Here is a 22,763-nt window from a genome sequence, read left to right on the forward strand (position 1 = left end):
AAGATGATGTAAACCCCACACCATGTGACACTGTAATGAATAATACAGTAGTGAGAGAGGTGGGGGAGAAAGGGGGGACGAAAACACTGTAAAGGTTTGCTGAGAAAAAGAGAAGGAGGGTCCTGTATCCTCAAGACTTAAACTGAGTAGACCGTGCGTTTTGCCGCGAAGACGAGATGTGCTGGCTGCCGATAGACCATCCTCTGCTGCTTCCAGGTGACTCAACCTGCAGCTCCCGTCGACCCTCGCCGTGCTCCGTGGCTCAACTGCTCGCGTCGCGCCTACGAAGGATCGGGGATAAGCTGGAGAAAAGCTGGGCGACCGAGCGGGCGGACGTCGGCTACAGCTGCGGGGACAGAGGGACGGTGGTGGTAAGCGGACGGGGTCACCTGAAGGAGGGCTTCCTGTGCGTTGCGCTGCACTTCACCGTGCTCGTGCTGTTCGTCGCGAGGCGACACCTGTAGGGCGCGAGGCTGCCTCACCAGCAACAGGTGAGTAAACAGAGTCACGTCACCTGTTCGAGCGCGAAACCACTAAGCCTATCTCAGATTTGGATGAAAATTCATTTAGGCATATTTGTCAAATTGAAACACACACACACACTAAATAAATACAAAAATGCTTTTTTTGACGCAGGCCAAGAAAACATTTTCTTTACTACTTCCATCAACTTTTCTTGGCCTTTCCCAAATGAAATAATCAATTTTAAGATATAAAAATACATTTAACCTCTCAATATTTGCACAACAACTTTCATCAAGGTTCCATAAAAACTGGATAAATAAATTTGGCGATAAAAATGTTTTAAGTATTAGGTAATTATTAAGAGTCGCACTTCTACAGAAAACGAGATGAAATAAATATTAGGATAGAACTGATGCCATTCTCTACATTTCATTTTCAGACGGTGCTAAATAGAAATTATAGCTCTACTGCAGGTTTCACGTTTCTTATAATGCGTCTCAATAAAGTGCGTGTATCTCTATCTCATCATAGACGGTGCCTTTAAGATTATGCATGAGGGAAAGCAACGGGCTCTCATCATTTGCACTTAAAGCAAAGGATGGAGGAGAGTCGGAGGACGCGGTGCAGGAAGAAGTGTGCACAGCGGGTGGAAAAGCGACAAACGAGGAAGCGGGTTAAATTTGTGTTTCAGGAACGGAACTGCGTTTCTGACTATTCTGCATGTGGCATGAAGACTAACTCAGGTCGGATATGGATGCACTATACCGAGCTGAGACGACACCAGCAGCCCTGCAGTCAGTCAGCGGCTATATCTACCCCTACGTGACTCTCCAATTCTGTCATCCCATCTACAAGCCGGTGATGTAATCTTCCCCTGGTAGAGTGGAGGGAAAAGCTTACTAATAGTACGCCTTTAAAATTTTCACCTCCCACAATGCGAGTGCATCAGTGAAAACTGGGGTTAAACTCATTAGACCTTCTGTATCTAGGCTACAATTAGTGCAGCAATCCTTAATAATGCACTGAAATGTTTCCAAGCTTCATAATGCACTGTACCTTTTCTTTTTTTTAAACATAAGCTATAAGTGTAAGCATGTAAATAATGAGAGTGGTTTTTACAGGTGTTTTCTACAGTGTTTAGATGATGTTTACACATTACTCTGCTTTTTTTTTAATCTGTTGGGGGGAGTGTTATGTGGCTTGTTATTATAAAGAAAACTCCTAGGAAGCTATGCTGTTATGCTGTCTGTGATTTCTGCAAAAAAGAAAAAAGCTTTTTCCCCCCTAGTATATTTAATGTAATGTGGGTAAAATTCCTGAAACGGTCTTTTATAAAGTGTATGGTCTTTATACTTTTAAAACATTTCATATGAATTTTTAGCAGTCCTGATAATAAAAAAACGTTTACTGAGATATGTTCTTTGTGTCATTGCATTTAGACAAGAAATACACCTGATATTTGAGCTTAAGTGCTTTATTTCAAAACCAATGATCTCAGTGCTTCACTGCGCATTTTCCATATAGTCCTAGAGTCTATTAAGCAGCCCGAGGAAAATTATTCTAAATAAAATACACAGTAACAACATAAATGAGGAATAACAATGGAAGACAATTTACAGTGTGGACGATTATCAGATATGTGCCTCTGATGTCAGTGACAATGTATGTACTACATATCAACACTTTTACAATGCACCGTTTATGGTCAGGCTACTTAAACGGCACACACCACCTTGTTCCTTATTCAGTATCTATATATGCTTATGTTTTACCAACCACAACATCTTCTACCTAAAGAGTACAAACTGATTTTCCATTAAGAATCATTCTGAGACATTTCATTTTCAAATAAAGTCATTTGTAGAACTAAATCAATACATGTGATGAAATTGTAAAGACAACTCAGAGTGTATATTCAGTCACGTTTTACATTATAACCGCACTTAAAACAAACTTTTATATTAAAAAAAGTCAAATAAAAAGTTACCCATAGATTACAACAGTAGCAAACCATTGAAATTGAGCTCAAGTTTATGTTCCTTTACCACATTGATCATTTCTTTAAACATGTGGCCTCAATCACCAGCTTTATAGGAGATGATTGTTTTTAAATATATTCGATTATGGCCTTCTCAAATGCCTATAAATTTAATGTCCCCAATATATCATGTATTACCCCAATTATTCCTTGCCTGATTTATATAAGACATTTACAGAAACATCACTGTTTACCTGGCTTCAGAGTACAATCACATATCTCTGGATGCTCATGCTATATTATTAGAACTTAGTAAATTTGGAAGTGAGCTGAGGTGGTGCCATCCTTCCAGCATCTCAGGGTCTCAATGACAGTAGACCGACACAGTGGACACGTTCTCTCACGATCGAACCACAAACACAGGCATTCCTCGCAGAACACGTGCTGCAAAATAACAAAATCTTCATTTATTTGATGGCAGAAGTGTGACACATACATAGCTAGGATATCTTGCTAAAAATACCAATAAATAAGTAAATTTGTCACTCAAGCTACTCTTGTGAAAACTGCATCTAAAAAAAATGGACATAGTCACCATGAAATCATCACGAGTTAATGAAGCCTCGTTGTGAAACATTGAGCATACTTGACCCTCCATATAAGCACTTCCGAAACCAGATGTCACAACTGCAGGGAACATCTGACTGTGAAACCATGTGACATAACCATGGAAACAACAAAAGCAATAATCACATGTTAGGCTTGTCCTGCATTATTGCTCTTTTGGATAAAGGGGGCTGTAATTTCAAAAATTAACATCAGTCACTGAACCTAGTGACTGAGCCCTTATTAGAGGATCAAGGAATCTAAAAGCTGTTTGTGACCACAGAGCCACCCTCTGCTGGCCATTAGAAAGAATGCAGGTTTGGTTTCAGACCCAGAAACTATGTCCATCTTTTATAGAAGTCTATAACATAATTGTTATTTACAGATGATAACAGAGCAACAAAAGTAGGTCATATTAACTTTTAACCACACCCAAATAACAGTCAGTATATAGTGACATTCAGTGACAACAATTTTGACTTTAAATGAGCCAAATAATTTGCAAAATTTAGATTTTTTTTTTTTTTTTTACCATTTTGTTACCAGTTAATGAACCCTTACCTGACAGAGAAGTGCAATGGGGTCTCTAAAATCAGCCTGACAAATAGCACAGACATCACCTGCCTCGCTGCACTGCTGACTGCCAGCTCTCACTCCATAACTCTGGATGACATATGCACAAACACACAAAGGAGTGAAATCTTCTGGATAGTCATTTAGATTTTTTACAAATTCTTAAAAAAACAAAAAACAAAACCCACAACTGACCTGGGAGCTGCAGAGCATGACCAAGGCCTTGTGTATTGCAGATATACGTCCGCAGATGTCAAAGGACTGCAAATCCATCAAGATCAAGACAAAGCACAATTATTTAAAAAATAAAAAAAATATGGAATTACAGCATCCGTCAGGATTCCCCATTTCATCCAAAATTAGAAAGGACTTAGTTTACAGACATGCAAACAGATTCACAAGTCCATATTTGGGCACACCGCTGCTTTGAAATGAAAACAAAGAAACAAAAATCTATTTTACATAACTGTTCATTTCAACTTTAAAACAACAAAAATGGATTTCTTTTAGGGGCACACCTCACTAACTTAATTCTTATCTCACTGTCTTTATATGAAATAAAGCCATTACAAATTGATCAAAAGTCCAAATTGTTTCAGTTACACACAAACTAGACCTTTGATAACTTCCTTCACCTACAGCCTTCTGGTGTAAGCTCGTTTCTTTGAAGTTCATTCAACTGTTGCCCAGTCATTCAACACCGTTATGACGACAATGACTCAAAGAAGCATTCATATCAGCATGCTGTTATACTAAAGCAAGCCTTGCTTTGCCTGATTCTGGAAAACACCTGTGTGCTGCAACTTGTACATGGAGTACGCACATCCAGGAGATTACCCACGTAACGCAGTCGAACACCCCCATATTTAAGAACTACAACATCTGAATCACTGTTATATTTAAAGAAAGCAGGTCAATAATTGTAACCACACATTGTAGAATGAATAGTCTCAGAGTGTAAATAATCTTTGCATCATCCATAGACTTGCTCATTCATGTTCCATTAATTTTCACTATTTCTGTTCTCCCACAGAATGTCGTGTCCAACTTTTAGTGAGTCATTGCCCAAGAAAGTCTATTTTCTGAGTTTTGAAGTCTTTTTAAAGGCTGACCTTCCTGTGACCATTGACTAAGTTTTCTGCCTTCTTTCTTCCCCTGTCACGGGTCCATGAGCTGAGGTGCATTCTTACTCTGAAACTAATGTTGCTTAAAAACATCATCATTGTCAAATGTGACAATGCTGGGGTTTTTTTTTTTTTTTTCCACCAGTTTTACAGAAATTTGCAGAGGCATTACCTGTCCATACTGGGAACAGCAGACTAAATGGTACTAATGACTTACAATTATTGGGGAGAAAAGAATGGTTGAGGAAAAGTCTGATAATTTTAAATGACCCCTCATCTGGATTCCCCCTCATGCCAAAATTTCCATGATACCAATACATGACTGAAAATAATGACTGAATTTTGATGATTTTTTTGCAAAGGAGCACCACTAAAATTCTACCAGAAGTCTAAAAGTAAGTCTTTAGTGGAAACCTTCCATGCAAAATCTAAAAAAAAAAAAAAAAAGGACAAAAGCAATTTTGCCCTCAGGTGCTGAAACCTTGCAGAGGCTGTAGATGATGATGAGTGTAGCTCCCAGGAAGTAACTGTTTGAGGGGTCTTCTCCCATGATGTACTTGTACCACAACTGGATGGGAACGAGGGCTCGAAACAGCTGGCTCAGCTCCTCGATCAGCAGGTAGAACTTACCCTGCACAAACACACACAATATTAAAAACTACATCAATAGCTGAGACTTCAATTATTCAGTGTCAGTGACTATATGTGGCCATGTAAACTGAATGGCAGCACTTTTGAAAAAGAAACAAAAAAGACATATAACACAAGTTTCAAATATAAGGAAAAAATATATATACCCAGTGGAGACAATATGTATTCTTTGTCTGATCCACTCACTAGCTGTCCAAAAAAGCAAAAAGGACTCAGTAGCTTCAGGGCACTCTTCTATCTAGTCGAGAGCAGTGTGGTATTAAAAGCTTAAAACAGCATGCCTCCAGCCCAAATGTGGCCGCTGTCCAGATCTCAGCAGTTTCACAGCAGTACAAGCAATTTCCTCACACTGCAAGGGAAACTGGCAGCGGCTCTTTCCACCTGCTACCCAGTGCCCACATTAAGCTCAGCCCTATGGGGGCTCGCTAGCTATCTTTAAAGGGCCTCCCTTCCGTAATCACAGAGTAGAAATGTACTTCTGTCCCCACTGCCACAAAGTGTGTTAAGTGAATTGGGGACGGTTAAAAGCGGGGGCGAACAAAACGAAGGCAAACTTGATTCCCCGATTGCCCTGGCTTGCATAATGACTTCCTGGATGATAGCTGACAAAGATTGATGACTGTGGGTAAAGAGGCACAAGCAGCTGGGTAGGCAGGGGAAGTAGACCTCTACTAGCTACTAATTCATCTTCCTTATTGTCCCCTCAGTCTGGCATCCCACAGTGCCCATCACGCCCACGTAAAAACTGTCAAATTTAAAGTTTGGAGATGAGCCAGCCAGTGTGAGTAGCAGATACTGCTTGAGTAGTCCTTAGCTTAGCCATTACTGTACATTTTTATCTACAAGACTGGAATCTACATTACTCAGAAAGGATTGACAAACAAAATGTGTAGTCGGTTCTGTCATAGCTTATTCTTACTTCCTTTGACTGGCACATTGTGGGTCATTCTTTTAGGGCTGTTGCAATATCCAATGTTATTTTGGACCTCAAAACAAAAAAGGATGCACTAATATTATCACAATATGAATAAAATAACAGTAATAATAGCGTCACTCAAATTTAGCTATATATAAAATACGAGTGTATGGAGGTGGTAAGAAAGTTACACAAGAAGAACAATTGCAGTGACAGTTACACAGAAACTGCAAGCTGGACAAATCTTATCACTAAAATTAGCTACACAGTTATTCAATTCACCCGAAACATGAATTTACTTTGTTCTATACTGCCTTACATGTAATACAATTTGACTTTGTATGACTGTTCAAACTAAAAAACTTTAACAATGAGATTTAGTTAATGGAACTTACTAAACGCTCCTGTTCGAGTCATTTTTTCCACAGCTACCAAAAGTCTAAAAAGGAAATCTTTCTGGCGTAGGCAGAACAAACATTTAAAATAATTTTTGTGCATTCTTTACCTTCTTTAGTTTATTATTTTTATTTTATTTTTATTATTTTTTCTTAACAGAGCTGCATTTCTGTGCAAAGGTCTTGCGCAAATGCTCACTTCTTTATATTGTTCTTCCAAGGAACCAGCCTTTCTTCTCAGTTTTTAAAAAAAAAAAGTGGTCTTCAGCAAAAGTTTTCTGAAGGTCTTTTAAAGGTTTTCTTTGGGCATTGGCAGCTTTGTCGTGCGGTCCAGTCTTTGTACTCGACCATTTTCAGTTGAACACTTTTCTTGTTTTGTTTTTTAAAAGTGTGTGTCCTTAAAAGAAATGAGGAAAAATGAAGGGCAAAAGAAGAAGTAAATGCCCTAAAAATGATCTACAGTAGCTGAAAGTCATGTTCTTAAGAAATAGAGTAAAAAAAAATCCAAAGACTCTGTGAAAGGTCTTTGATATGCATACCTGCGATATGCATTTATTTTATAGTAATTTCTCTACTCTTGGGATTTATTAGGTATATCTTATGTATTTAAAATATATTTAACTCCATATTAGCACGACTGAAATTAGCAACAACTTGATAACACTGAAAATACATGTTTAGTAATTACCCATTAAATAAGATTCAAGCAAAAGCAGTTTTATGAGTCTATGCCTTTAAAACATAACCGTCATGGAACTTCTGATCGCATGCCCGCTATTGCTTGTGCAAACTTGTGCTGACTGCAGTGATTATGTGGAATCATTAGTGTATCCACAGCTGGACACAGTAATGAATCCAAAAGGCAGATTATATGACTTCATGGGGTTCAGAACAGACAGCACTGTCTGGCTTCAATGAGAAAAAAGCTAAGAATTGATGATATAATTGGGGATTACCAAAATATTTTACGTGTCCCATCACAACTGTGAAGCTTCAATCCGTGTGTGTATATTTGTGTGTTTGTGAGCGGAGGATACAGGTAATGGTCCAGCTCCAGGGAGGGATGACCTCACCTCTGCAATCCCCTCGAGGGCAAATGAGCTCAGTTGCTGGCTGGTGTGGTTCTGATAGGCCTCTAGGTTTGTTTATCAGTGGAAAATTTAATCCTAATACTTTATAACTCCCCCCTCCTCTACCTCCCATTTAACGCACAAGCACACAACGGGAATACAAGCTGCACCTGTATGGAAATCAAAGTGTGTGTGTGTGTGTGTGTGTGTGTGTGTGTGTGTGTGTGTGCGTGCGCATTTGCAGTCATACTTTGTCGCCTCAGGACAGAAAAAAACCACACAAGCAGACACCCGCACTCACAAGGCTCACCTAAGGAGTACCGTTTAAAACCTAATGAATACAAAACAGCTTCACACTGTGACCCTTTAGCACTTTGTTCACTCAGTGGAGTATTTCATCATAGTTTAGCAAATTTTCTTTTTTCACCTCATGAACCGAGCTTAACAACTTTAAGAGTGAGCACCCTGTAACTTGACATGTTGTGAACAAGCATGAATACTGCCTTTTGACAGAAACTTGGCTTAGATGTCTTTCAAGTTTGCTATACAATCTTACAACATATACAACCTGGTATTTCATTAATGAGTTAAAGAGAAAGAAAGGTTTTTGATCAAGTTGTTCTAAATCTTAATAATAATAATTTGCAGTGTGATAATCGAAGAAGAAAAGAATGACATGATCTGGAAAGTAAAGATGCTCAGTTTTGGTAAAGGCCTAATCAAAATTAATCAGTTGTATGGCCAATAATTATAATCTCAATTATTTGATATTTTATGATTTTTCATGAACTTTAACATTTGCATTTGATTCCCTTTTTTTCCAAATACAGGATTTGCTTGGGTTTTAATTAGAAATCGCATGAAAAGCAAACGTGAACGTGGTCAAAGACACAAGTCATCTGGTTGTGAGTTTATGACCCTTCCTGCAAAGTCACCTGGCAGTCGCTCCCTGCCTGCAGCCTCCACTGCAGGAGGCCTGCAGATGAAGGCAACAAGACGACCGGGCTGAATGTGCTTGCAAAGCCAGCGTGGTAGCCATGGGGAGAGAGACTGAGAACATAAAGCCAACAAACAACTGACCACCAAAAGGGGACACTGTGAGAAATCCCCTGAGACCTTGCAACCATTAAATTGCCTTCCACAAGTTTACCTACCGAAATCTTTTATGTCTATTACTGCTTGTTAACGAAATACTCTTTTTCCATCATCTTGGTCTTAAATGAGCTAAATAATGAGTAAAGTTGAACTTTTAGGGAGGAGCAAAAGAGGACTGCTGTCAAGGAAAGGAGTGCGCTTGATTTTAACACAGACAAAATGATTGCTTTACAGTGAAAATCAAGGCAAAGAAGAATTCATTTTTATCTGTTATATCTGTTCACTGCATCACTATCTGATGAAGAAATCTACAACACTCTTACATCACTCTGACCAGACCTGATGACAGAGTAATGAGCACAGAGTTTCAGATTAAAGCCGCTGCCCAGTCACAGTGGAAGGACCTGGTTGAGATGATTTAGCTATCTGACTATTATACCTTCTGGCCACATTCTAAATGAGGTTTTTCAAAAATGTGCAAAATCTGGACATTTCTATTGGACATCGATCTAAGTGGAAGAAAATTAAAGCAGTGGTCCCCAACCCCCGGGCCACAGACCGGTACCGGTCCATGAGTCGTTTGGTACCGGGCCGCGAGAGTTGATGTTACTCTCAATGTCGTTGGCGCATTTCAGGAGGACGCTGCTAATAAAGTTACACAATTACACAGTGAATTTGCATTTATTATTATTTTTACAAAATGCCACAGTTTTTTGTCTTGGTCGTATCATCCTCGACACCTTAAAGGCCGGTACGTGAAAACATTGTCTGACATTAAACCAGTCTGTGGCACAAAAAAGGTTAGGGACCGCTGAATTAATGGATACTTATTTCTTAATTTACACTTTCACTGAAATCAAAATGTTGTCTTGGTCTCTGTATCTTTTTTTAACATGAAAAATGTGCATTTTCTGTAAAAAGCTCTAGAAAATGAATGAATCTGGATTTCTTACCCTGGATTTGAATGCCAGGAGAATCTTAGGCAGAAAGAGGACAAAGCATTTCAGGATGATGGTGACGTACTTGAGTACAAAATCTGTGATGCCCACTGCCCAGATCAGATCAAAGAAATCAAAGCTGTTGAGGATGGGCTTGGCAAATATGAGGCTAGAAGAGAAAAACAAAATGAATCAGCGACTTATTGTCAAGGATGGTGTTGCTTACACTTCGTCTAATGACAAACAACAGCAGGAAAAGATGTCAGAACATGTCAGAAACTCTGTGGAAACAAAACAACAAAACAAACAAAAATACTCACAGGACAAGATCAGACAAGAACGGGAACACTGCCTGAAGGAAATGGAAGTAAAAATAAAACGCACAACATAAAAATGAATGGGGAAAAACCTAAATGTATATGTAGAAAAAATAAAATAAAATGGCAGGCAAAGAAACACAGAACTACTAGAAAAATCTTTGCTGGTACACTACCTGTTGTGCAGCTCTTCATGACTAAATGTGTAGTAGATATACACGATGTTCCCTCCAAGGAACATGATGATCCATAGAGCAACAAATACAGAACGTTCCTCCTGGTAACAGAGACACATAGAGGGATTTCAAGCAACATGCACCATACATTTCTTCTAAATGTGCTGTAAGGTGCTAGTATTTCAAATAATGCTGCAAACTAACAGAATGCTTGGTGTGTTATGAGTTTGTTTGAATGTGAAAGAGCATGTACATAAAAAGTCAATTTTAAAAGGTATTTCAGTGATTATACACCAAATTGATTTATGATGTTTAGAATAAGACTTATTCAGCGCGTATATTTTTCTTATGCTCATCAAGACCAGCGACGATGATGAATTAATCCACCTACAAAATCTTCTGTCTACCAAAAAATGATTACACTTATTTATTTATTTTTACAATACAGCTCTGTTGTAGTCCAATTGTTATTGAAACGGCACTACGTTACATTTAACACACAATATCGTCAAAAAATGGATCAGTGCATTCTGTTTTAACATCACTAAAAATATTATTTAATAATAATAATTGCTAATTTAATATCATTTAACAGTTTTATTAAGTATAATAAAGAGAAATAAGGAACATAATTACATCTTTCAGTAATAATTGCTGTGCTAAAACGTGCTTGGAAAACATTAGCGTGAATCTGATCTAAGAATAAAATAGCTATACTTCTTGGATTTTGTTCTACCCTTTACCCGTAATGATACTTGGTGCCTTAAAGTGGAATTGGCATAGGCAAACGTGCTGGCCATCCCCACGCATACAGCAATTCCTGCGAGAGAGGTGCAATATCATCAGTGCATGAGAGGTACCGTTAAACAATCTTAGCCACATTAGTCCTCCACAAGCTGAAATACCTAGTTTATGCTGAAAGCAGACTTTAGCCAACAAAATAAGGATGAAGGGGAAGCCTCTCTGTAGCCAGGTGACCACTGCTTTCAACTCAGACAAAGCTGGGGCTGGGGTGGACTGGTCTTCCTGGGCCTCCTCCCTGGAGCTGTGCCTTTCTGAGCCAGCTGCTGTGGTAGCCTGCTGGAGCAGGGACGAGGTCCTATGCTGAAGGGGCTGATGGTGGAAGTGGTGATGGTGATGATGGTGCTGAGGTGGCCGAGGGAGAAAAGGTCCACCCTCTGTGCGATGGGGCCCCCCTTCCTCTCTGGATGATGCTGTCATCTGGATAAAAACTTCAGGGGGAGAGCCCAAGACTAAGCCGGCTGCCTGGAATTGGGCAGAGGAGACAGAGCTGGAGGGGACACCAACAAGGCCGGAGAAGATCTGCTGGGGAGAAGCGGGTGATTCAGGCTTCAGGCAGTCAAACACACCACCCTCATCCAGGCTGCTTTCCGATCCCAGAGTTTGGCTTCGGCTCCTAAATGGAGAAAAATTGCACGTAGTATAGTATGCAGTCTTTGAATAATCATCAGCATCTTAATCTGTGTAGTGTGTTCTTCAATTATCAGAAAACCTCTGGGGACAAAGATGCGTTTTTCTTTTACTCCAAGTCACAGATATTAAATTGAGACTGATGATAAAACTTGATGAGTTTGGCTTTCGGTTGCAGTTTTTCTTAAACAGGGGTTAAATGAATGAAATGAAGAAGCCTAAAGCTCCCTCTTCAGAGCCACGTCCTCTAGCTCTTCTGCTGGGGACACTGAGACATTCCCAAGCCAGCTCAGAGACATAATCTCTTGAGCGTACCCTGGGTCTTCCCCAAGGCCTCCTCACAGTAGGGGATGCCCCAAACACCTCACCCAGGAGGCATTCAGGTGGTCCAGATGTCAGATGCCCAAACAACTTCAACTGATTCATTCATTGCAGAGGAGTAAAAGCTTTATTCTGAGTTCCTCCTGTATGACCGAGGTCTTTAGTATGTCTCTAAAGGCCGGCCTGAGCGCCATTCATTTCCGCTGCCAGTATGTTGCTCACTGAATTATTGAACTAAACGCGATTGGAGCTCCAATTTTTTATTCTGGCAAAATGAAATGATGCTGGTCTATAACTCCTTTTGTTTTGTGCTGAGATTAATTAAGAGTTATAAGGCAACAAATGGAGGAAGGCCAAACTCAAAGTGTTGCAACAATGTTGGAAAGCACATATAACCTACAATTGCAAATATGTGGCCTTGCCAAAACTACCAAGAAAGCATACAGGCGGTGCAGGCAGAAGGGGTGACAAAAGCATCTGTGCATTTGTGCAGCACCTCCTTTCCCCACCTTTCAGAGGGCATGCCATCCGTGTTGCTGCTGTGTCTCCTCTGCATGGCATACCGATCATCACCACATGGTCCAGTCCTGTAAACGCACAAATCCACAGTATCATCACCAGTATGTGATTCACAGAAGTGACCAAAAATATAAACCACTTTACCTGAATTAATGCGGTGTACTGGACTACAGCTCTTGTCATGGTTGTTGTAAATGGTTAGCTAGACAGCTGCTGCTGCTGCCCAGACGATCCGCTCGGGAAACTTCCGGTGTGGCGTCACTAAGACCGCCATCTACCAATCAGCACCTTCTTTCCGACCACACTACATCCGTGCTGGGGATTTGTTTTGCTGATGCTGGATGTCAGATTTTGCTGAAAAAAAATCCCACCGTTTCTTCTTACTAGACATAATTTTGGACATGATCGAATTATTATCTACAGAGGAGACGAAGAAGCGTTATTAAACAGCGTCATAGCTTATTGGTTATCGCTCCTCATTATTTATCTAGCAACACCGAGAGCAGACGGCGCTAGCTAGCAGGCTAACAAAGCTGGCATCTACAGTGAAACACTTAGCTTGCATGTCCAGCGCGTAATTCGGTAGTTTCAAAACATTATATTTAAAGGTTGCTATTGTGAGTTTAAGAGTTAAAACATGGGTTAGCTAGAGTTAGCTATTTTCCGTCTATGTCCTATATTTGCGTTTTTACCACCAACTGAGCTAGCTTTACATTATTTACAGTTAGCCTTTTCATATTCCTGAAAATTGAAGACAGCCAGAGAACTGCTATCCGTGGAGGTTTGATGTGTTGGGCTGTCACTTGCATTTCCCCAAAGCAAGCCATGCTATGATGGTGCTACGGCGGCTACTGAGAAAGCGCTGGGTGCTGGGAGTTGTCTTTGGACTCTCCCTCATCTACTTTCTGACCAGCACACTCAAACAGGTACAGAAACTCACACTGAGATAAGTCGATTACAGAAAAAAACATGCAAGAGGAAAAAAAGATCTAGTCACTTTCTTTTTTCTTTGCTTTGTAAAAACAAAAAAACACACTACATGCCAATTCTAAGTAGGAAACCAAACATACACGCATTAGTAGGGAGCTGTATATCCAAGCTTCTACCTTGTCCAAATAACTATTCTTCTGAATAATCACAATTTGTGGCATTATTTTTTGAAAGTGTAGCTGGGTCTAATATTACAGACTTTTACCAGCATCTAAACAATAATTTATGCCCACTTTTTTGACAGATTTCTAAATGAAAATGTTTGTGCTTTCTGTTTTGTGTGTGTATGTGTTCCTCAAGCTTGGGTCCTCTACCAGCAGCCCGAGAATGTGAGGGCTCTGATCTTAGCTGTTCCTATGACTGCACTCTTCTGGACAGGCCTCTGATGGTCAGCCTGCAGTCTGCTGGAGCCACTATTCAATTTTGGGGTTTACAGTTCGTATCACTGGGGCCACTTGACTTTTCCTTCCACGTCTGCTTCAGTTGTTCCTTCAGCTTCTCAGTTTTCTCATGCTTTCTTTTTGAAGTTGTTGTCCCATGGGATAGAGACATTTGCAGTCTCCTGCTTTTTGTCAGCCACCACTTTCTGTGTGGCTGGCCATCAGCTTCTTCTCTATCCTGAAAGTCCCACAGGGTCTTAGCCCTGCAGTTTTCAGCCAGCAGGTAATAGTAGACTTCTAAAACATATGCGCATAGATATTCTCGTACACTATCCCAGCCACTTGATAGGTCCTCTCAATGTATGTTGTCCCTTCTTGCATCTTAGATTCTGCCGCAGTGTGCTGGATAGTTCTAGGAAGCCTTTGCACAGTCTGCAGCTTGGCTTCTGTCAGCTGTGGTAGACCCCTGCCTCTATGGATCTGGTGCTTAGGGCCTATTCTTGTGATGCCATGAGCTGCCTCTGTGCTGTCCTTTAAGTCTCTAGCCACTGGTAGGATTTCTTGATGCCAGCCACTTCCTCCATCTGTTGATGGTACACCCCATGTAGGGGCTTGGTCTTGTATGATAGCTCCTCTTGTTCCTCATCACCAGCTGCCTTCAGCCAGCTGAAGACCTCATAGAGCAGCTTAACTTGGGGGCTCTCTGTCTGATGCATTAACGGAGGCTCCACGTTTCTTCCTGGATTGTGGCTCTGACACTCATTAATCCTCTTTATTCCTCTCTCTGTTGCTCATAGAGCCTCAGGGTGATGGCCTTTGGGTGGAGAACTCATCAGTGGCACCTGTGGCCCTCTCATTATTATTATTATCATTATTATTATTATTATTATTATTATTATTATTATTATCTGATGACTACCATTGAGCTGACCGTTCTGCCTCCTGGCAGCTCCACCTCTTCAGTCCAGATCACCTTTACTTTCTTTCTAACTATTCAGCCACACACTCACTCAGTCTGAATGACACCTTAATGTCTAGAGTCTCGGATTACTGCTGCACCAGTAGCTGGTGCTTTGACCCAGCTACTGGTCAACGTACCCGTTATTTCCAATGCTGTGCTCATGTGCGGACTCATGTGCCTATTCAGTTTGGTTACGGTGATGCTGCGCAGGATCTTTGCTTTTCCTTGAACTGCACTTTTCTGGACAAAGATGTCGGTTTTCATTCCTGGAATCTGCTTTTTCACTGCCCAGAGTGTTCAGATCATCAAAGTGACCACTGTTCCCCTCTCCTTGTACATCTTCTCTGGCTCTTCTCTCAGCCCTTGGTATTTCTCAAGCTTCTCGTGTTTCTTCATCCTGATGTTGCTATTGCTTGGTATTGCTACTGCTGGGTATTGCTACATCGATCACTATGGCCTTCTTACTCTACTTGTCTTCTACATTGTTGAAACAGTGGCTATAGTTTCTCGAAACATTACTGTTATTGACAGATATTATCTGTCAGAATAATAATATAGTGAATTTAGAATAGGGTTATATGCGCAACCATATTCTGAAATTTATGTTGCTCTTCATTAGCTTTCCATGACCCGTTTCTTGTATGTGTGCATTTTTCAGGAGGAGCGGACCATACGAGACCGAACACTCTTAGAAGTTAGAGATTCAGATCATCGCATCCCCTGGAAAGTCCGCTTTAACCTGGGGAACAGCAGCCGACAGATCACTCAGTGTAGAAATTCCATCCAGGGCAAGACACTGCTTACAGACGAACTTGGTGAGTAATAAATCTATTACTCACCACCATACAGTGATAACACATCGGATGTAGCCTGTAACCAGTGCTTATCATAATCTGCATTAATGTTTTACAGGATATGTCTGTGAGAGAAAAGACTTGCTCGTTAATGGCTGCTGTAACGTCAATGCTCCCAGCACCAGACAGTACATATGTAAAAGTTGCCTGGCCAATGGATGCTGTAGCATCTATGAGTATTGCGTGTCATGCTGTCTCCAGCCCGATAAGGTAATCTGTCACGTCAAGGGCCTTCAGGATCATCGCGTTTAACTTTCATCGGAAAAGGCATATCTGCCCACATGCTGTGCACCTTTGCATGCACACATTTGAAACTAGGGCTGCTCAATTAATCGAATTTTAATCACGATTACGATCTGGGCTTTCAACGATCATTAAAAATGACTGAGCCGATTATTAGCCCCTCCCTCGTTTATCCGCGACACCTTAAAGGCCGGTCCGTGAAAATATTGTCGGGCATAAACCGGTCCGTGGTGCAAAAAAGGTTGGAGACCGCTGATTAAGAGGACCCGAGGGAAGCTCGGAAAGCTAAGCAGAAGTTATTTGGAGAGGAGAGTGACTGCCGTTGGTTGAAAAGAGAGGTAAAAAAAAAAAAACTTCAGTGGTGTTGCACACTATTTTATATTATTTTTTAAAGTCATTGTTAAATAAATATCGTCAAATAATCGTGATCTCAATTTCAGTGAAAATAATCGTGATTATCATTTTTGCCATAATCGAGCAGCCCTATTTGAAACCAAAGATATCATTTAAAATTGCATATTGAGTTTGCATTTTAAGCAAAGCAGTGCATGCAATGGGAACAGATAATAAATCTAAGTGATTATAAATCTATACATGTTTTTGTACATGTTCAATTTCTTTTCTTTCTATTTTTGTTTAGCAACTTCTTCTTGAGCGCTTCCTGAATCGTGCAGCTGAAGGTTTCCAGAATCTTTTCACTGCTGTCGCGGATCATTTTGAGTTGTGTCTGGCCAAGTGTAGGACATCTTCACAAGTATGTTAAGTTCAACAGAAGAAACAAACATGAATTGTTAGATTTTCCAAACCAGTTTTAAAGTGTTGACCCATACAAATCATAATAACAATAACTGTAATCATTTGGAAACAAAGGAATAGTGAAATTAGTAGTCTGGCGGATATGCAGCAACACTTACCCTTATCTCTTGACATTCAAAGTCGATATTTTGCTCATACATTTATCTGTATATTTTTCAGACAGTTGTTGACAAAAGATACGCTTTTATTTGAACTTGATGCATCACTATGACACATAATGATTTTCTCATGAATTTCCTGAGACAGTTGGTTCATTTAGAAATTTGAAAAACTCCCCAAAATAAAAATAAATAAAAAACAGAAACAAAACTGATTCTCGGCTAATCTCATTGTAAATCACTGAATCTGCACAAGCTTTGAATATTTTCAGTACTGTGAAAGTATTGAGAAGAGCAATATAAGTGCTTTGTGAAAAAACTTTTTAGTTTGTCTCATTTCTATTTTTCCCCTTCTCCAGAGCGTTCAACATGAAAACACGTACCGAAACCCTCAAGCAAAGTACTGCTATGGTGAGAGTCCTCCAGAACTTCTGCCTGTATGAGCCTATTTGACTTGCTTCTGGTGTTTAGTAATCGAAGAGCAATGGAATAGCAATTGACAAATAAGGGTGTTTGTTGAAGAGATGGTGCATATGAAATGCTTGGACAATTTTGCAATATTGTGGCAAAGAGATGAAGGAATGCAAGACCAACCTCAAAAAGGACAAAACGCTGTATGCTTTTTTTTTTCTTCTTTTTTTAAATTATTTACACTTCATAAGTGCATAATACGCTTTATCCGTTCATCCGTGATGATCATCAGGTCTATTTAGCAGGCAGCTCATCCATCAACACTTGCTTCAAACAAGTCATAAAGTCATGTCATGAAATCAAACGAACCTTTCTGTTTTGTTCTGAACATTTTAAAATGGCAAAGAATGTGTCCTAACCTCTGTGTATAGTGCATGCAGATGAAATGCTTATTTAATAAAAGGGACTGTGAAACTGAATGAGTTTCTGCTTTTTTCTCTCTGAATGGTGACATGTAGATTTTGTAGTAGTGTGGTTTAAATGGCAGTTTAACTCTAGCAGGTTTTATTTAACTGAAATAACAGTGGTAGATAGCAATGTCATGCATTCAAATTTTATTAAGCTTGTGGGTCTAAAGCACCAGGAAGAAAATCAAACAAGACATCATTTTGAAATAACAGCTGTTTTTTTATTTATTTATTTTTTAAAAATTAATAGTTATGGTGAATAAATATAAGTTCCACAGAAAAGAAAGATAATGCAAGGAATTTCAGTATAAATAACAGTAAAAAAAAATAATCAAAATTTGATTAAAAGTTCTTGAATTTAATATAACTTGATTGTTTTTTATGTGGAGTCCAAACTAATAGCTCTCTGTAAGTTATTGCTATCTGTTTCTTTCTACCTCAGGCAATGTAGCCCCCACACATGGGATAGTTGGTCAGAGCAAAACAATTAATCAATGTGAAGGCTGAGGAAAACAAACTGTCATAATTAGGAGATGTATTAGAGCCATTTCTCATTTTCCTGGTTGGCAAGTTGATTAATTACTGCCACAAGGGAACATGTTGATTGCTTTGAGCTATCAGGTTTGGAACAAAGACATTTCCGATAACGCTTTTATGGTAGCAACATGACGTTTTGGTAAACGGAGATATTTGCTTTATTAGAATTTGTTGAGATGGTTGTTATCATTCACACCTGTGATATCAAATGTGAAGCGTCAAATAGCAGCCAGCTAGAAAAAGATCCAGCTGTTAGCGCAGCAGTACTGGGGTTTACATTTGTTAAGAGGTGCCGATTGGTGGATTTGGGTGATAGCAGACAAAAGCAGCGATTTTCACCTTTTTTTTGTCTGTCAGGTTTAAGCTTGGATAATAGCTTCCCCAGTTGTGCCTTACTTATGTTGTCGATTAGACATTTGCATGTACTTTCTCATTTAAAATAATAAGAACAGCTCAATTTTCCAAAATATCAAAGTACACCCTTCATAAATTTTATAAAAAAAAAACCCTCTTTGGCTGTTTTAACCATGTCGGTTGTTATGTTTGTACTGAAATATCAGATATATTATAGAGAGAGACACTGTAAAGATCCTTAATGCATAACAGCATACTGAATGCATGAAAAAGTAGCATTTAAAAGTCTTGGACGGGGGTGGGGGGGCTAAAGAAAAGCTGCCACAAACTATAACCGCATTTTCACCACAAACTCAGCTAAACTTGTTCATAATCAGAGCAGGTATCCACTCCCCTCCAGGTACTTATGAGGCTGGGTCTTTGTTACTTTACCTTTCCCCATTTTTGTTCCTTTAACATATGAAACAAACATTTGCTCCAGCCATACCAGGTAATCCCCGGCTGCCTTTAGCAGGGTATGACTCCACTGTTTCCTCTCAAATACTTGTTTAGGCATTTTAGGTGGTGATGGCTTTGAGGGACATGTACTTTTAAAGATGATGTTTATACAATTTGCAAGCATTTTAATCCTGGCAATGGTTTCCTCTAGCTTCTTGTGAAGTGAAACGTTTTGAGGATTCAGGTTGTTTTTCTGGTCCTCCAAGATGTCATTTAGACCTTCATGCATGAAGCGCAAGCTGCAATGAACTTTTGTCCAATTAGGAGGTAAGCTCTTCTGGACGTGGAGCTCAGGGAAGCCAGGTAACCAAATACCAAGGTGTTTTCCATTGGCTTCATCCTAAAAGAAAAGACAAGAGTGAGGCGAGGAGATTTTGAAGACGTGTGTTGCTCATCCCATGAATATGCAGCTAATCTCTTAAACTGCCTCTGAAAGGTCATGCAAAGCATCTCAGCATGAATCTATACCACAGCAAAAGAAGAAACTTAACACTAGATTTAATCAAACGATGTGTTTTTAAACCCATTATATACACAAAAAATCTGTGTCTCCTGAGATTATTCAGGCAATAGAAATAACAACTTTTTCTGTCCTCACAAAAATATTCCTCCAATCCCCTACAAGGACATGTCTTGTTTATTTTGTAAGAACCAGAAAAAAATACCCAGTTAGTTTAGTTAGTTAGTTTTCTGGCTGATGCGCTTTCATAGATAAAACTTGTTTAATCTACACCTGAGATGTAATTCTGTTAAAAAAAAAAAAAAGCAGACATCTTAATAGCAACAAAGTGCAATTTAACTGAAACTGTTTCAAAGAATGACTACAGAATTGCTATGGTACTGGCACTAAAAGTGTCTTAATCTGGAGTAACACACTCTAGAAATGAAGGCTGTGACACAGCACTACTCAGCAGAGCTTTGGGAGCTGCACTGTTTTTGCGAAATTTAAGTGATAGAAAAATTCAGACTACCTCCCCACAGCTATTGCGTCATCCAAGCACGCTGGCAGATTGCAAATAGCGTCACAAAACCACTTCTCTGGGTTGCACTGGTGAGAAAATGAATAGTTTTAAAGTTACTTACAAAGCATCTCAAGCTTTCATTGACCAAGCTTTCGGTCAGGGCTGTCAGGTGTTTGGGACTGCACGATGCACCTGCAGCATGTTTCTTTGGTGCAAGTTGTGCATCCAAGCCGTGCATCAGAATCGCCATCCAGATACAAGCCAGTTTCAGAAAACCTGTAAACCAAGTGTACAATCACAACATTTTAAGTTTGGTGTACTTTCTCATACAAACTACTTCACATTGTTGCATGGTATACTGTACCTGCTCTATATTCTCCCATTGTAATTCTCCTCATAGTTTACTGTGACAAGGGCAGTAGGTGTGTGAAATATAATTTTGCCCTATCGCTTACTTAACCATATCCTCTGATGAAGAAAGTCAACCACTGAACCAATCAATTCAGTTTCTTCTGGCAGGTCACCACCTCTTCCACCAAAGGAAATTACTGATGATGATGATAAGTATTCTCTAGACTCTAGAACAGTTAGATTATAGAGTTGAAAACTAAAAAAAAGAAAAAAAAAGAAAAGAAAAACTGATATTAAAAGATAAATGGGTTAGTTTCTCTGCAAAAATTTAAAAAAGGAGACTAAGAAACTAGGTTGTAGATAGCAAGGGTATATTTTAAAAACTGGCTGCTATTTATCTTATATGAGCTACATAACATAAGTGAAATTGTAGTTTGTGTAAGTGTGAAATGCATGATTATTTCTTAGTTTTTAAATGAGCTTTCTTTAGCTTACGTAAGTAGTTTAGCAAGAATTCTGTGATGACATATGTACTCTATGAAATATTCTATAAATGAGTCATGCAGTACTGCGTAGATGCAGCTAACCACAGCCCAACAGTTTTGACTAGTTTCATGTCCTGACTAAAATTTTAACTCAACCCTGTTGGTTGATCTCACAAGCAAATCAGAGGGAGAAGAATTTGAAATGCAGCTCAATTCAAAACGCTGAAGTTGGATTAAAAGTAAAATTTTTGTATTTACAAAACACAAACGACTCTTTCCCAGCGTAAGTTAAAACAAAACAAAACAACAAGCTGATGAATCTGAATTTAATGTAGGTCGTAAGGTTTAGTTAAAGACTTTACAGAGGTGAGGTCATTGCTGCACTTTATATAAACCGCAGACACCTGCCTCTTGTATACAAAGCAGTTGCCATTTTCAAGAGATAAATATATAATAAAAACACTAAATAAGTTAAAAAAGAACTGGCTGGAAAATAAATAAATAAATAGGTTACAGAAAATTAAGCTTCAAACAGAAAAACAAAACAAAACTAAAACTTGCAAGTTATGTAATACTCTCCACATACAGTATGCATTTCAGAAACATACAGAAACATCATATTTCAGTTGAAGGCATCAATTCACATAAACAATTTTCTGTTGGTATTACATAATCTCTGGGTACACATACACAACCCACAATTTCAGTAGAAGGTTGATTATTGCAGAAAAAGTTTACACAATTTGACAAGTTCCTCTGTTTTAAGAGCACACTGGTTTTACTCATCACTGTACCTTAAACAGGATGTGATAATAAATACACACACACACACCAGCACAGCACATATGCACACTCGAATAATATTAAGTTATAAATAAATGACAAATTAATGAATGAACCTTTCTGAAACACTGGAACAATTAAATAATAAAACATTTTAAGATATTGTTAACACTGCGACTGGTATTATATTAACCATAACAAAATAAATAAATATTCTCAAATATAAATAATTTTGCAAATTTAAGCTACATCATATTCACATTCAAAGAAATAGATAAATAAAAACAAGGTACCAGTAAATAATTAATATATGGCCAAAGAGACCATTCTGAAATGCACAACTTTGAATTCCCTGTCAAAACATCATCAAGGGTTAAAAAGGAAACCTTAACCGTGACAGGAATAGCAGAGAGGTGGTGGATCCCAGATAACAGAGATATTTTCTCAGTCTTATTAGTGACAGAGTGTCTGATTAACTACCGTCAGCACTTGTTTGGACCATTCCGTCAGTCTGACCGCAACACTCCATACATAAATTTTTTGTTTGTGGTGATCGGTTAACTCTCGGGGTGGGGTTGGGGGAGTGAAATCGAATGGTCCGAGCATAGTCTTTATCATAATGTTTAAATTTTCTAGTGTTTTTTCAACGTGCTCTGTTTTATTAAAAATTTCAACTGGGTACCTCAAAAGTTGTTGGTGATATTCTTTGGCTTGTAAAACGTGTAACTTAAAAAGCTCATTCTTGATATAGATGTTCTGCAGCTTCTCACAAGTGCTTTCACCAGATATCTGGGTGTCATTAACTTCAGGTCGTATTGTCTCATTCCTTTTTCCATAATTTTTTATCTGTAGGTAAAAAAAAACAGGTAGAATTCACCATAAAACTTGTAAAATTCTTATTCTCTATTCAAATAAGAACAGAACCACTTGATGCTTCAGCCTTGCACTGAGTTTTGTGACACGTTCATACAAGTAATAAGAACAGTCATGAGTGAATA

At 39.0% G+C, this 22,763-nt stretch overlaps 3 protein-coding genes and 1 long non-coding RNA gene across 4 annotated transcripts; 2 read left to right on the plus strand and 2 right to left on the minus strand.

Annotated features, from left to right (window-relative positions):
* Window positions 1-68: 68 nt before the first annotated feature.
* LOC146562980 (uncharacterized) lies at window positions 69-1,880 on the plus strand. The gene is made up of 2 exons (XR_014894704.1): window positions 69-491; window positions 997-1,880. It is a non-coding gene; the product is annotated as an uncharacterized LOC146562980 (long non-coding RNA).
* A 43-nt stretch (window positions 1,881-1,923) lies between these two features.
* rnft2 (ring finger protein, transmembrane 2) lies at window positions 1,924-12,849 on the minus strand. The gene is made up of 10 exons (XM_085295281.1): window positions 12,720-12,849; window positions 12,566-12,643; window positions 11,210-11,721; window positions 11,048-11,124; window positions 10,305-10,405; window positions 9,827-9,980; window positions 5,228-5,377; window positions 3,818-3,883; window positions 3,611-3,712; window positions 1,924-2,887 (listed from the first exon to the last, which is right to left on the minus strand). The coding sequence occupies exons 2-10, from the start codon at window positions 12,610-12,612 to the stop codon at window positions 2,753-2,755; spliced, it is 1,344 nt and encodes a 447-aa protein (XP_085151407.1). The 5' UTR covers window positions 12,613-12,643; window positions 12,720-12,849; the 3' UTR covers window positions 1,924-2,752.
* On the plus strand, window positions 12,848-17,811 carry spring1 (SREBF pathway regulator in golgi 1). Its single transcript, XM_085295284.1, has 5 exons — window positions 12,848-13,501; window positions 15,565-15,721; window positions 15,819-15,970; window positions 16,644-16,757; window positions 17,277-17,811. The coding sequence occupies exons 1-5, from the start codon at window positions 13,406-13,408 to the stop codon at window positions 17,358-17,360; spliced, it is 603 nt and encodes a 200-aa protein (XP_085151410.1). The 5' UTR covers window positions 12,848-13,405; the 3' UTR covers window positions 17,361-17,811.
* On the minus strand, window positions 17,796-22,222 carry LOC146562983 (uncharacterized). Its single transcript, XM_085295283.1, has 3 exons — window positions 20,511-22,222; window positions 20,268-20,422; window positions 17,796-19,524 (listed from the first exon to the last, which is right to left on the minus strand). Exons 1-3 carry the CDS (start codon window positions 20,542-20,544, stop codon window positions 19,060-19,062), a joined length of 654 nt encoding a protein of 217 aa, XP_085151409.1. The 5' UTR covers window positions 20,545-22,222; the 3' UTR covers window positions 17,796-19,059.
* Window positions 22,223-22,763: the final 541 nt, after the last annotated feature.

The sequence above is a fragment of the Mchenga conophoros genome, linkage group LG12, assembly GCF_057382185.1.
Source record: "Mchenga conophoros isolate Kocher_MC1m ecotype Shallow Benthic linkage group LG12, M_conophoros_male_GT1.1, whole genome shotgun sequence".
Taxonomy (NCBI): domain Eukaryota; kingdom Metazoa; phylum Chordata; class Actinopteri; order Cichliformes; family Cichlidae; genus Mchenga; species Mchenga conophoros.

Bases quoted from the DNA above. Each gene is read 5' to 3' on its own strand.
- rnft2 (XM_085295281.1), bottom strand. From the start codon at position 12,612: ATGCAGAGGAGACACAGCAGCAACACGGATGGCATGCCCTCTGAAAG. The intron at 5,378-9,826 runs GTAAGAAATCCA...GTGTTTGTGCAG, and splicing joins TCCTGGCATTCAAATCCAGG to GGTAAGTTCTACCTGCTGAT. The intron at 3,713-3,817 runs GTCAGTTGTGGG...TATGTCATCCAG, and splicing joins TCATGCTCTGCAGCTCCCAG to AGTTATGGAGTGAGAGCTGG.
- spring1 (XM_085295284.1), top strand. From the start codon at position 13,406: ATGATGGTGCTACGGCGGCTACTGAGAAAGCGCTGGGTGCTGGGAGTT. The intron at 15,722-15,818 runs GTGAGTAATAAA...AATGTTTTACAG, and splicing joins ACTGCTTACAGACGAACTTG to GATATGTCTGTGAGAGAAAA. The intron at 15,971-16,643 runs GTAATCTGTCAC...ATTTTTGTTTAG, and splicing joins GCTGTCTCCAGCCCGATAAG to CAACTTCTTCTTGAGCGCTT.
- LOC146562983 (XM_085295283.1), bottom strand. From the start codon at position 20,544: ATGAGGAGAATTACAATGGGAGAATATAGAGCAG. The intron at 20,423-20,510 runs GTACAGTATACC...CTTGGTTTACAG, and splicing joins AATGGGAGAATATAGAGCAG to GTTTTCTGAAACTGGCTTGT. The intron at 19,525-20,267 runs GTAAGTAACTTT...CTTTTCTTTTAG, and splicing joins ATGAAAGCTTGAGATGCTTT to GATGAAGCCAATGGAAAACA.